Source organism: Solanum dulcamara, chromosome 8, assembly GCF_947179165.1.
Source record: "Solanum dulcamara chromosome 8, daSolDulc1.2, whole genome shotgun sequence".
Lineage (NCBI taxonomy): Eukaryota > Viridiplantae > Streptophyta > Magnoliopsida > Solanales > Solanaceae > Solanum > Solanum dulcamara.
Window position 1 is genome coordinate 35,272,641 of NC_077244.1, and position 15,290 is coordinate 35,287,930.

At 34.9% G+C, this 15,290-nt stretch overlaps 1 protein-coding gene across 1 annotated transcript in view; it reads right to left on the minus strand.

Moving 5' to 3' along the window:
• Positions 1 to 6,903: 6,903 nt before the first annotated feature.
• LOC129899876 (uncharacterized) overlaps positions 6,904 to 15,290 on the minus strand; it is a 43,042-nt gene continuing 34,655 nt past the window's right edge. The window contains exons 5-7 of the mRNA XM_055974877.1: positions 7,812 to 8,018; positions 7,614 to 7,697; positions 6,904 to 7,175 (exon numbers count right to left, since the gene is read on the minus strand). Of these exons, the coding sequence (XP_055830852.1) occupies positions 6,904 to 7,175; positions 7,614 to 7,697; positions 7,812 to 8,018 (563 nt within the window). The remainder of the gene's footprint in view (positions 7,176 to 7,613; positions 7,698 to 7,811; positions 8,019 to 15,290) is intronic.

Consider the following 15,290-nt stretch of genomic DNA (forward strand, 5'->3'; position numbering starts at 1 on the left):
ATCCCTAGGAAAAGGCCTCCTGTCAATATGTCGAGACTATCCATAGTAGGAGCTTTCCTACTCAAATCATAAACCACCATATTGTCCTTCCCCAGGTGATACAAGATAGTTATGTCATAGTCCTTCAATATCTCAAGCCATTAGCGCTGTCTCAAGTTCAGATCCCTCTAACTTAAGATGTACTGAAGACTCTGGTGATCGATGAATACCTCACAATGCACACCATACAAATAATGAAACCATACCTTCAACATAAACACCACAACGGCTAACTCCGATTCATAGGTAGGATAGTTCTTCTCATGAGCCTTCAACTATCTACAAAGCATAGGCAACTACCTTTCCCTTCTGCATCAACACTCCATCTAAATCAATATTTAAAGTATCACAATATATGGTAAAGTCCACACCATCCTCAGGCTAGGTCATATCAGGAGTTGTAGTCAATAAAGTCTTGAGCTTTTGGATGTTTGCCTCACACTCATCAGACCAATGGAAATCTACTACCTTCTGAGTCAATCTAGTCAATAAAGCCACAATAGTGGAGAATCAGTACACTAAGAATCGATAATAACTAGCCAAACCCATAAAACTCTAAATCTCGATAGGGGAAGTAGGAATGGTCCAGACTCTGACTACCTCAATCTTGGATGGATCCACCCTAATACCTTCATTGGACACTATGTGTCCTTGAAATACCGCAAAATCAAGCTAAAACGCACATTTGGAGAACTTTGCATACAACTTCTGCTCTCTCAATTTCTGAAGCACTAATCTCAAATACCAAGTATGAACGTCATTTCATTTGGAGTACATCAAGATATCATTAATGAAAACAATCACAAAGGAGTCTAAATACGACCGAAACACTATGTTCATCAACTCTATGAACCTCCTTTATCTTGGAGTACATCAAGATATCATTAATGAAAACAATCACAAAGGAGTTTAAATACGACCGAAACACTCTATTCATCAACTCTATGAACGCTGCTGGGGCACTGATCTTGGGTGGATTTATGCATCTAATAGCCAAAATAATCCTATTCATAGTAGAGTTTGATATAAAATTCTTATACTTTAATTCATTTTTAGAAGACTTGTGTACGAATATAGCTAACAAACATGATTGGACACTTTCAGGTCTAAACAAGGAAAAATGGATACTTAAAAGATGGTTGGATTGAAAGTGAATCTTAAAGGAGAAGTTGGGAACAAATGTGAATAAAATGCATCATATTGGAGTGTGTCCACTTCGCGCATTGAGATTCATCAAACTAATTCCAACACTTGGAAGTTTATTTAACATAACAGTGTGATGCGCGCCAGGTCCGCGAGGATTTTCCTGACTATTGTATCAACAGCCTGGCTTCTCCAGCCAAATTGAGAAATTCATCCTTCGTTCTATCTTTTTTTGTTATAAAAGGTGGGTCAACTGATCAACTTGCATGTGTTAAGCATACAAATAAAGTAGCATGAGTAGACCTTCTTATCACTTTTTCGACTAGCTATAACCTTCAACCCCCCTTTAGCGGCTTAGCCAGTTACTCGAGATTCTAGATTATTCTATTTTCTCATGTTAGAAATGTACAGTGATCAAATTAGATTATTTTTGTTCTTAACCCCAGGCACATTTCCGTTCCCAATAATCTCCATGAATAGACTACCATGATTTTCAAATGAACCGAGGGAAACGCGAACTTGGTTCTGGATAGAACAAATATTTCCAAAGAAAAAAATGAAAAATTGCACTATGCAGAAAAACCTCTGCATCGCAGACTTCGCTTCAGGGATTGCAACTTCGCATTTTTCAAGGCTATAAATAGTCCACTTGTATTTTGTCTATTCAGTTTTTAATTAAGGTTTTGATGAAGGAACACAAAAAGATAACTCTCCTAGGGTTTTATTTCTTCTAATTAGCTCAAACCCTATAAACTATATAGCCAGCGTAGGATAGAATTGTGTCGTTGATTAGGGCTACTCCATACCTCAGTCGCTGATAAAGACTTTTATATGTATCCCTGAGTTGAGTTTGTGTCCTTTATCTTGGAAAGGTAATGGACGACTATGGAAATGTGAGCATTATGTTGTATCATCACAAGGCTCATAATAATGATTGTCGGTTAGAGAAACACCCCAACAAAAGTTACTATTATTATTTTAAGATTGTATTTATTGCCTTATTTCGGTTCAAAAACTTTGAGGTTTTTATTATATTTGCATGTTCTACTTTTAGTCAAGTTACTTTTAGTATTCCTTTCAGTATGAGTATTTATTTCAGTTCAACATTCTCATTCAGCCTTAGTACATACCGTATATTCCATTTATTGATGTCATTAGACTCTACATTGTTTTATGATGTAGATTCAAGTACCCACTATCGTAGATACTTCAATAGGATCTCTTTCCATCAGCAGTTGGTGAGACCTCCTTGCTTTAGGAGGTCTCTAGTTTAGTTAGTCCAGTTTATTTTATTACTAGTCATTTTAGTGGAGTACTCAGGTAGTCGTGGGTCTTGTCCCGGTACCTATCTCAATTTAGTAGAGCCTTCATGGAGAAAGTTAGTGAGCCAGTTTTATCTTTTATATTTAGAAGTTTTTAACATTTTTCTTAGTATTATTATTATTATTATTTATATTTAGATTTATTCAAACTTTTGCATGAGATTTACGTAAATGTTTTAAAAATTCACTTCATAAAGCTTATGTATGTATGTTTAGTATTTTACTTAGTAGTTATCCAGGTCAAGGGTTCTCTCAGGACCAACAATATTTTCCTAGTGGCGGCCATGTTTAGGATGTCGGTTCGGGCCATGAAAGTTGTAGATCGAATGACTAAGTCAGTACATTTTCTTCATGTTAAGACTTTTATTCAACCAAGGATTATGTTAGGCTTTATATTTGTGAGTTGGTTAAGTTGCATGATGTTCCATTGTCTATCATTTCTGATAAAGGTACTCAGTTTACTTCATAATTTTGGAGATCATTTCAAAGGGGTCTTGGTACTCAAGTTAAGCTTACTACAACTTTCCGCCCACAAATCGATGGTCTAGCCTAGCATACTATATAAACTTTGAAGGATATGTTTAGAGCTTGTGTGATTGACCTCAAGGGTAATTGGGATGATTATTTGCCATTGATTGATTTTTCTTACAACAATAGTTATCACTCAAGTATTCATATGGCTCGGTTTGAGGCTCTTTATGGTAGGAGGTGTAAGTCTCTTATAGGTTTGTTTGAAGTTGGTGAGGTTGATTTGATCGGGCCTAAGTCAGTTCATGAGGCTATGAAGAAATCTCGACTCATCATATAGAGGTTGGGGACAGCCCAAAGCCGATAGAAAATCTTTTGTATTTGTTAGAAGCAGAGAGATTGAATTTTAAGTTAATGATTTGGTTTACTTGAAAATCTCATCTATGAAGGGTATGATGCATTTTGGTAAGAAAGGGAAGCTTAGTCCCCGTTATGTAGTCCCATATAAGATTCTGAGGCATTTCGGTAAGGTGGCCTATAAGTTGGATTTGCCTTCAAAATTGGCATCGATGCATTCAGTGTTTCATGTTTCCTTGTTGAAAAAGTGTATTCGATTGTGCCATTAGACAGTGTTGGTGTGAAATAAAGTCTGTCCTATGAAGAAGTTCGAATTAAGATTCTTGATCGTCAAGTCTAGAAGTTGAGAAATAAAGAAGTTGCTTCCATGAAAGTTCTTCGGAGGAATCAGTTAGTTGAGATTACTACTTGGGAGGCCGAAACCGATATGATACCCCGGTATCCTCATATCTTTCTCTCCTCTTTGTTTTCATCTTGAGGTATTAGTTCCTCATGTTCACTCTTTTGGATTCATGCATTTCGGCAATTCTCATGTTTATACATGCCCATAAAATCAGTTTTTAAAGCCATGTTTAGCTTGGACTTGACTACTCATTGGTTTTATACATTTTTATGTGTTTTGTATTCATATTAGGTTGTTAGATCTCCTTCCTTACTCTATTCGTGCTATCCTGAGTTCCATTCGAGGAAGAATGTTCCCAAGGGTATATTATTATGCCTTGAAAAATTTCTAAGTTTGGATCAAGTCTTAAAAGTACTCAAAAGAAGAGCGAAGTTGAAGTTCATCGAAGTCCATGCGAGCTCAACTAAATATTCATATAGTTTATCTCAAGACTCAATCAACTTTGGTGAGGAAGTAAAGAAATCACGACTCACCAAGCAGGTTCCACGAGCTAAGAGATTATCGCCAAAATATTCAGAGAGACTTGTCATAAATTGAAGCCAAGTACACAAGAGAAGATGGAATGGGAGACTCGACAATTGATGTCCATAAGAACAAGTGACATTGTCTAAAAGATTAGATATTACTGCTCATAACTTAAGCAAATCGACAATGCACGGCACGTTCAGTGATTCGTAAATCTGCTCGGCGAGCATTACTAACGTCATCAAGTGCTTCTTTCTACGATTCTAGTCAAGCCCTGCTAGTATGCCTTGAGAGTTGAAATTCTTGTGGTTTCTCTTGTCTTTTTCCCTCTATTCCTAAATTGTATAACTACCCTTACCCTTCAAAAATTACCCATTCCCTCTTATTCACTCAAAATCGCTAAGGCTCTCAAGAAGTTCTCTCTCAAGGTTTTCTTCTCCAATCAAGATAGGGTTCAAGAATTCAAGTCTCCATTTCAAGTTTCAAGGCTAGGATTCATTGAGGTATGTGGAATTTCATCCATGCATTTATTTCCATCCACGGAGTCCCAAAATATCCTCAAAATTCCTTTTTATGATTTCTTTCAAAATCCTAGATTTTGGTAATTATGTATTGGGTTCAATTATTTATGTTTTTATTTGATTTTATTATGGATGATTTGATATTAATTTCATATTTTCAATGGTTTTCTCTTGAACCCATGCATTATGCCTATTATATGATTAGGAACTATGCTTTGAGATTACTCATGCATCATGATTAAGAAAGCTATGATTCAAGGATGCTTTTAGATAAAGTATCAAGTATATTTTATGAAACAAGGTTGATTCAAAGTGAAATGTTCTCATTATGACGGATTTCCATGATTTTTATGAAAAAGCTTATCATGATCTAGATGCTTTAGATAAGTATCTTTATGAATATATTATGAAATCATGATTTGTGAAAGGAGATATTCTTATGATTTATGTATGCTATGATGAATTTGGTATTACTAGATTCTAAATATTTTCAAAGCTTATGATATATTATGTATGATATTCCGTTGAGATTAACTTAGCAATGAGAAGACTTTGGAATGGATGCTCTCCTGTTAGTAGAGATTGGCTATCTAGTAGCTATACCCTAGTCCCATAAATACGTGCCCTCGTAGGATGTCCCAATTGGCCAAATAAGTTTAATCTAGTGGATCCACATATAGCGCATGTCATGGTCCTTACCTAGCAAGTAGGACAACCTCTTTTCGGTATGGGAAAGATACTGAACTCCATGTTTTAGCTCACATGGTTTATGTCAGCTAATGGTATCTCTCACAAAGACTTATGTTTCTCAATTATGTTATATCAACCTTATTATTTTCTTATGACTTTTGCATTGACCATGTTTCATGTTTCCAACAATGCTTTAAAGAGATTGTGTCTTGTTTTAGCTTGGTCATTACGCTATCATATTTTATGTCATGAATTGCATATTCCCCATTCTCAGTACCTTCTATAGTACTGACCCATACTTCTTTTATCTATATTGTTTTATAATATAGGTCATGATGCTTCATCTCACACCCGCAATTAGTATTGGATCATGTCAGCGTATACTGTTTTGGTGAGTCCTCATGGTTTGAGGGCATGGCCATATTATGAGTTCTTTTATGTCTTTTTTAGACTTTTTCAATATTCAGATTATTTCATGAGCTAGGGCTTGTCCTACTTAGTATGACAGAAGATGCTATGTCATACTTAGTATGATTTCTATATTATCAGTTGTTATACTTAGATTCTCCTTATGTTGAGATTGTTATTCTGAGTCTTATTTTCCGCTTTCCAAATTGCGTGCTTATGTTGTTTACTTTAGAGTCATGATTATTTTAAGTGGCTTGTTGAGGGTCTCTAGAGATCCTATTCGTCGTGTCATGTATGGGTATAGCTTGGGTCGTGAAAAGTAGCAATTGGCTTCCCCACGAAGGTCAAATGGTCATCCAACTCAACTAAATCATACCGAACACATGGGGCTAGAACATACTGGCAAAGCATCAAAATATGGAAAACCATATGAGAATGTAGGAGATAGGGCCAACATATAAGCGACATAATCAATAGTCCCAAGAATCTCAAATGGCCCTATATATCTTGGGCTAAGCTTACCCTACCACCCAAATTTAATCATGCCCTTCCGTGGAGATACTCGAAAAAAGACCAGATCACTAACTTTAAAACTAAAAGGACGATGCCCATAGTTTGCATACCTCTTATGTCTACTCTGTGATGACCTAAGCCTATCATGAATCACCCAAACTCTATCCATACCATCCCAAAGAAAATTGGTACGACGCGGCCTAGGTTCCAAAGACTTAAACTAACTAACTAGAGAGCGACAATGCCTACCAAACAAGGCCTCTTATGAGGCCATCTGAATACTCAAGTGGTACATGTTGTTATAGGCAAACTCCACCAAGGTTATGAACTTTCCCACTAACCTCCAAACTCCAATGTAAAAGCATGTAACAAATCCTCCAAAACCTGAATTGTATGATCTGACTGCCCGTCGGTCTACGGATGAAAAGTTATTCCAAGATCAACACAAGTACCCAACTTATCCTTAAAGGTCCTCCAAAATATTAAAGTGAACTGAGAACCCCTATCTAATATAATGAACACCGGCACCACATGAAGAAAAACTACCTCCTGAATGTAGATACGAGCTAGTCTCTCAGCGCTGAAATAAGATTGAATGACTTGGTCTTATGAAGGCCTTATCTAACAAGTCCTTTAAATGATCCTTCAACTCCTTCAGTTTTGTCGGAGTCATTCTATAAAGAGATATAGAAATAGGATTGGTATAAGAGAGAAGATCAATACCAAAGTCTATTTCACTTTCGGGAGGAATACCCAGAAGTCCATTGGGAAACACTTCCAAAAACTCATTCACAATAGAATTTGACTCAAGAAAAGGGGCTTCAAAATTCATATCCTTAAACCGTACTAGATGATAGATGCAACCATTAGAAATCATTTTCCAAACTTTAAGACATGAGATAAAATGACCCTTAACCACAAAATCATTACCCTTCCACTCTAAGTCTAGCTCATTAGAAAACTAAAACTTAACTACTCAGGATCTACAATCAACCAAGGCAGAACATGCATGAAGCTAATACATACCAAGAATAATATCAAAATCGGTCATATCAAGCTCTACAAGATCAAATGAGGTGACTTTATGAAAAATTGAGACCGGATAATTTCTATAGACACGTTTAGCCAAAAATGAGTCACCAACAAGAGTATAGATTGAAAAGGGCTCTAACAATATCTTAGGATTGACATCAAACTTCATAGCAAGATAAAGAGTCACAAAAGAAATATTCGCTCCCGAATCTTACAAAGAATAAATATCAAACTAAATAACTCGTAACATACCAGTGACCACATCGGGAGAATCCTCCAACTCCTGTCGAGTCTGAAGAGTATAGAATATGTTTTGGTCTTGACTACCACCAGATCCTGATGAAGTGCTATACTAAGCCGGACGACCTGAATTAGTATGAATCTGATATCGACAACAACCACCTCGACTAGCATATGAGGGACGATCTCTCACTTTGTGACCTATCTTACCACACCCATAACAAATATCAGAGCCCACCAAATAATCTACTCGATAGATTTTCCCATACTTCCTACATGTAAGGATAGCCTGACCACTCTGAGCATTCCCTTGAAGCTTAGGTTTAGACACCCTATCATTGTTGAACTTCAATGCCTGAGTACTAGAAGAATTCTGATCGGAGAACTTTAGGCGAATCTTTGAACGACCACCATTACCTGAACTCAAATATGAAAAGTGGTCTTGCCCTATTTGACTCGCTAGCCTTCTCCTTATGTTTTTCCTCCTTGATTTGCTCAGCATGAGTCATCAACCTTGAGATTTCCATCTCTTTGATCAACATGGAGGTTCTAACGTTTTCATCACTAATTCTAAAACACTCAAAACAAACTTGCTCATATGAGCTCTCGAGTCGGTAACCATGAACGAAGCATACTTGGACAATTGAGTGAACTTCAAGATATATTTCTGCACACTAATGTTACCTTATATCAAGTTGATGAACTCTTGGATTCTGACCTCCATCAACTCAAGGGGAAGGAAATGGTCAAGAAAAGCATCCTTCAACTCTTCCCAATCAAAGGACCGCATCCCTATCTCTTTCTCCCTTCTATTTGTCAAACCAAATTGGGGGCACACCCTTCAGTTGATATAAAGCCCAATCTGCATTTTCCACTTGAATAGCTCCCATGATATCGACGATCTTGTGAATTCCTTTGATGAATTCTTGTAGCTCCTCATCCAACTTAGACCCATGAAACTCTGAATGGTTCATCCTTGTGAAGTCACACACCCTAGTAGTCACTGTACCCACATTTGGGTTCATAGGAGCTACCACTTCTCAATTGGCTTGTGCCTCCATAAATTGGGTAAGCCCTTGGAAATCTGCCTAAATTCAACATGTGTAACTTGTTCAGCCAAAGAGTCCGTTGGATCTTGTGGAGCTTGTTTCTCGTTATCCATATTCACATTCGCATTTCTTCTCACATAGGAACTTCTAAGAGGCATGATTTTGTACCACAAAGAATAAGAGCTAGAAGGAAAACCTTATGGAGTTCAACTCTATCGCAAAACTTAAGATTGATGAAAGAAGTGAAGTTTCTTGTCCTCCTCATAGCCTGATATACATCAATGTGGTACGATTCACAACCATGAACAAGACTCTACTCGATGTGGCATGTACGACACCCTACGACACTTAAACTTTATGCTCCGATACCAAGTTTGTCATGACCCAAGCTAGACTTTAGATGTGACACAAAAATTAGAATCCCAAGGGACAATAATCAAGACTCTTAGCTTGACCTAAGATAACATGAAATCAAGAGAAATATTAAATACAGAAGGTAAGTCTCAAAACTTAGAAATCTCAATAAAAATGAATTCAAAACATAACATATGAAAGAACATAAGCATACTAGTCTAATCTGACAATGCCTCTACTAACATACACGGGGGAGTAGGACAAATCCTAGCTCACCAAAAATATATGAAAGTTAAATAATCTGAAAATAAGGAGATGACATAGTGGTTACACCCTCAAATGATGAGGACTCACCAAAAATAGAAACATCAATGGGTACATGTACTAGCCACGGGGATGGGAAGGAGCATCGTGACCTATATTATGAAATAATATAAGCAATAAAATATGTGTTGGTACATTGAATGTTCTAAGTATATGAGAAATATGTATAACATAAAACATGATATCATAGTAGGCGTAAATATGAAATACATGACCAAAAATCCTTGATAAGCTTCAAAGTACATCATAAATCATGAGATAAGGTCAACGCATTATGAAAAGACATTGTGAAAATCTTTGAGGAAACAAATACTCATTTTATGGAATATTTACTGTATCTGACAATAAGACAATGTTAGCTATAACATGGGATCCAATGTAACTCCTACACCGAAAAAGGTGAGGTTTCTTGCCAAGCTAATCTCCGTATCATTTCATCATGAGCTATTTGCGATCCACTAGATGAGTCATTTAAGACAACCTATGAGAGCACGTAGTTTGGGACTAGAAGTTGCTACTAGAGACTCCCTTACCAAGCCCTCTTGGTGCTAAGTCAGATCCCAACAAAATAGATAAAGTCAATTATCAAAATTTATCATTAGAAAAGGAAATATTCATTTACTAACCCACATCATAATTTCATATAAGAGTAGCTCCTTGCAAATAGTGATTCATAACATATTTCATATAGACATTACCTTTCTAAGTATTTAAATCATGATTTCTTCCATATTGTGAGAAAATATTTCATAAATCATTGATACTTACTCAAAAACATTAAACATATTTTATCATTTTCATAAAACATAGATAAATCCTTCATCAATTTCATGATCATAATTCATAGTTCATAAGCATAATACATGGGTCCATATGAAATCAATTATAAATCATGTATCTTAGTAAATTCATGCATAATAAATCAGAATAACATCAATTGAATAAAAAAGGACCCATGCGAATATACATAAAACCCTATTTGAATTGGGAAAAATAGAACTTGAAATAGTGAGATCTTTTGGGACCGAATGGATGAAGGAAAATCCATTAGTAAATTCTCACATACCTTGAAAATCAAAGACCTAAAAGAAAGTCTAGTAATGGAGACTTGAACTTAACCTTGAAACCCTAACTTTTCTTCCTTGAGCTTGAGAGAGAATTGAAGAAGATGAGTTAAGAGAAATTTTTAAGAATTTGAGTGAATGAGAGGGAATATGGTAGTTTTAAGGATAAAAAAGGTTATAGGGTTAGTTATAGGTCCAAAACGATGTTGTTTAGTAATTAAAAGAATGGAAAAAATCCAAAATACCCTTCACTTAAAACTATCAGAGATGACCTATGATTGGGATCTACGGATCGTAGGTTCTTAGATGATCCATCAAAAGGGTTCGTAGAACCCATGTCCAAAATTATGGTCACTGGAATATCACCTCAATCCTATGATCCATGTCCTACGGGCCATAAATAGTCCTACGGGATGTAGAACTTGTCTGTGGAAGTCATGTATCAAAATAGTAGCTACTGAAGTTGTACCTTGTCCTTACGACTTTAACCTATGAGTCGTCGAGTAGCCTACGGGTCATAGACCCTCCTTGTCCTATACAACTCCAAGACTTAGTTTCTGAATCTCCCTCTATGAACACCTTCCATGGCCTATTCAAGCTTATATGAACCATTTTATTAGCCCGTAGGAAATATTCAAAGACTCATGTTTTTACTAAACTCAGGGTCCTTCCCACGAACCCCATCTACAGACTATATGACCTTATATGGTATGTAGATCTCCCTTATAGATCATATCTGAGACTTTAATTTTTCTTTCAAGTATCAGGTTCACCTACGACTACATTCCTATGGCTCATAGGTCCTTCTACGGATCGTAGGTTGCTTATAGGAGCCTGCACCAGTACTTTTCTACAACTTTTTCCTTTAACTTTGACTTTCAAATTTTTGGGGTGTTACAAACTCTATGCTAGATAATACTCTCAACAAGAATAGTCATAAGCATATCATAGTCTTTGAAAATGATAAAAATATAGCAATATCAAATTCAAAATAACATACTTGAAACATAAGAATAGCTCCTTTAACAAATTATGATTTCATAACATATTCATAAAAGACACTTATCTAATCATCTAAATAATGATAAGCTTGTTCATAGAAAATCATGGAAATCCTTCATGATAATAATACTTAACTTTTGAAGCAACCTTATTTTCATAAAATCATAATTGATACTTTGTGTAAAAGCATCCTGAGAACCATAATTTCACAAATTCATGATGCATGCATAATTTCTCAAATATAGTTCACAGTCATAAAATAGGCATAATGCATGGTTCATGAGAAATTCATCAAAAATATGTAATTAAAATTAAATCATGCATAATAAGATCATTGAGAGTGAATAAAATCATAGTAGATTGAACCAAATGCAAAATCATCAAAAACCTAGAGTTTACAAAGAAATCGTACAGGGGAATTGAAAATACTTTGGGACTCCACGGATGGAAAAGGATCCATGAATGAAATTTCTACATACCTCAATGAAATCTAGCTTGAAACTTGACAGAGGAGACTTGAATCCTTCAATCCTAGCTAGATTAGAGAAGATGAACTTGAAAAAGAATTTCTTGAAAGTCTTTAGGGATTTTAAGTGAATGAGAGGGAATGGGGGAAATTTGAAGAGTAAAAGTAGCTATAGATCTCATTATTAGGTTTAAAATGACATAGCTTAGGATTTAAATTGATAGAAAATGACTGAAATAGACTTGATAAAAATAATTGTTGGAGCCTACTAGGTGAGATAAGTCATTCTCGCTGACCTAATTGGCAAGTACCGAACGCACCCCACATTTTTATCCTCTCATGCCAACTTGGCTTCCATATGTGTCAGGACTTTTAGGATTTTTTGGAGATCATCCCTTAGCTCGCCAAACCTGTTTTTGTGAGTTGTTGATCCTATCTTTCTCACCTAACTTACTCAAGTCTTGAGCCAAATTCTCTTAATATTTAGGCAAGCGTGCAGTCATTTTGGTGAGTCGCCGAATAAATTTGGAGAGCTTTACTCCTGCCATTCTTTAAGTTCTTTTAAGACTTGATACAAACTTAGAAATTTTATAGGGTGTTACAGAACATTCGTGCCAAGCGTTCTTTAGTTAATTTTCAAACTCCCAACATAAATCAGTTCTATCTATGTTAATGGGGAAGTTGAGAAGTCACAAAGATAGAAGAAGTACCTCATTCTCTTTTATTCCAACTTGACAATCATTCAAGGATGAATGATTCCAAGGGGATATATTGTAACACCCCGAAAATCTCTAAGCTAAAATTTGAACCATTCTTCATATGTGTATAAATTCATACCGGATGATTCTTAATTATTCATAGGTGTTAAGGTCTATTATTTAGTGTGGAATAGATTTGGCGATGAATTAAGGTAATAAGAATCCTCTAACACAAAGTTGAGTTAAAAGTTTTTTTACTGATTAAGTTTCGATATAAAATTTTACTTGGGTAAACTTCAAATGATCATATCTGTTAGAATATTATGAGTTAGGTGGCTCATACCCTATCAAATTAAAGGTCTAAGAGTCTTCTTTATAACGTCACCAAGTTTGCATCATTTGGAGTTCAGAGTAAAGAGTTATGAATTTTACTAACATGACAAAGTGCAGTTTCATTTTGGTTGATCAGAAAATACTATGAAATGTCATTTTTCTCCTTATACCCCCAGAAAAACCCTAAAACAGATTTTTTTAAAACTCCTATAAAGCCCTAAACAATCATATTTTCATCTCTTAATTCTCCCTTCTTCTCTCTGTCAAACTCTAAGTCAAAACTTTAAGAAAAATCAAAACATAAGACTTCCAATCAAGGTTCTTTCAAATTTTTATCAAGATTATTCTTCGAGGTAATTCCTTCTCCAAATATTTCACTCTTTCCAACTCAAATTTCTTAATATAATCATGAATAATTAATAGAAATTTTAGACCTTGGTCATAGGAATTTTAAGAAACTAATTCAAGAATCTCAAGAAAAGATTTCTTGATTGTTTTTCAAGACATGGAGTGTTTTAGGTGTAATGTTATCATAGTGCGGGACTTAGTTCTTCCTCACGCCCTACGTCTACAATTTCAGTTAGTAAGATCAAAATTGGGCTTTTACCCCCAAAGTATATGATTTCGAATTACTTTTATATCCTATCGATGATTCTTAATTTTATCATCAAAATTATGGTACTTCATGTCATTAATGATTATTGATTCATGTTTCATGTTTATTATACCATATGGATCTCTTTTTAATCAAAGTTATTTGAAAATCTAGCCATAGTATTTTTTATGCATTGTTTTCATGAAAGAAGTAACTTCAAGATTTTCAACAAGTATTTCAAAAAAATATTATTTTCTATAATTTCAAGTGCATTATTTTATGAAAGAATTCAAGAAATTATATTTTGCTTCAAGTTCAGCGATTCTACAAAAAAAATCAAAAGTTGTGGGAACTTCATTGATAGGTTTTCCTTCACCCATTGAGTCCCAATGAAACCCCAAGTTCTCAACTTATAATTTTTCCAAAAAAACTAGGGAATCTATGATTTTCATGGGTTCTTATTGAAATTCAGTTTACCTTTCATGATTAGTATTTAATTGCATGATTTTGATTTTAATTCAATGTTTATAATGATATTTTCATGAACCCATAGCATGCAAGTATTTTCATGATCAATATTATGCTATTTTCATGTGAATATTCAAGATTAGTAGATTTTCATGAATTATGATGCTTTCAGATAAAGTATCTCTCAGTATATTTTCAAATATCATAATTTAGATTCTTTTAGATAAATTATCTTTTATAGTATGTTCAGTTATCATAATTGTATGAGCTACTCAGTATGTAAAAATTATCAGTATGATTCGGTAGTATCATATCATTACTAATTTCAGATTTATTCATTTTTCCGTTGGGAGTATACTTAACACCGAATGGACTTTAGGAATGAAGGTTTTCGTTTCGCATCTGGACCTTTAGTAGCAATCCCTAAGTCCCAGAGATACGTGAAACCATAGGATTTGTCTTTATAGACTTTATCTAATGGATCCACCATAGCTCAGGTATCATAGACCTTACCTTGGTAAGTGTGAAACTCTCCTTTCGGTGTGGGAGCAGTACATTGAACTCCATATACTAACTCGCATGATTTATGTCAATTTTAGTATCTCCCACAATTCTTTATTTTAGATTATTGATTTGACCTTGCATGATATTTTAATTTTAGTATCTATTAGTTGCATATTTTACTACTTGGTCATTGCATTACTTCATGCATTTCAGTTCCATATTCAATTTAGCATCTTAGATTAATCATGTCCAGTTTTTCGTATTATCATGCATATATCACATACCCAGTATAATCAAAGTATTGATCGCGTACCTCTTTTGCCTAAACTTTTCATATGATGCAGATTCAAATTCTTACTATCAAGATCTTAGTTAGTTGGATCACAGCTTCCAACCAGCAGGCGATGAGTCCTCTTATTTTGACTACTCAAGCCAGTTTATAGTTCTATTATGTTATTTTTGTTCACGTATATTGATTAATGGGAGCAGGGGTTAATTTTTGGCTAACTATAATCAGTATTAGTAGAGGCTTCCTAGATAACTAGTTAGAGTTGTTGAATTCAGTTTATTCTATTCCTGATTATTTTTAGATTGCAGTTATTGTATAGAAAATTTTGTTCAAAAATATACTGAACCAGTATTCAATAATTATGCTTACGCCCAGTGATTTTAGTTCTTTTACATGTTCAGATTTAATTACTCATGACTTATCATGACCCGACCTAGGATCTAGTCATAACAAGGTGATCGAAACCCCGATAGGGCTCCAACCAAGCCTCTTGACATATCATGAAGCATACATAAGGTAAAGTAAATGTGGAATCAATATAAG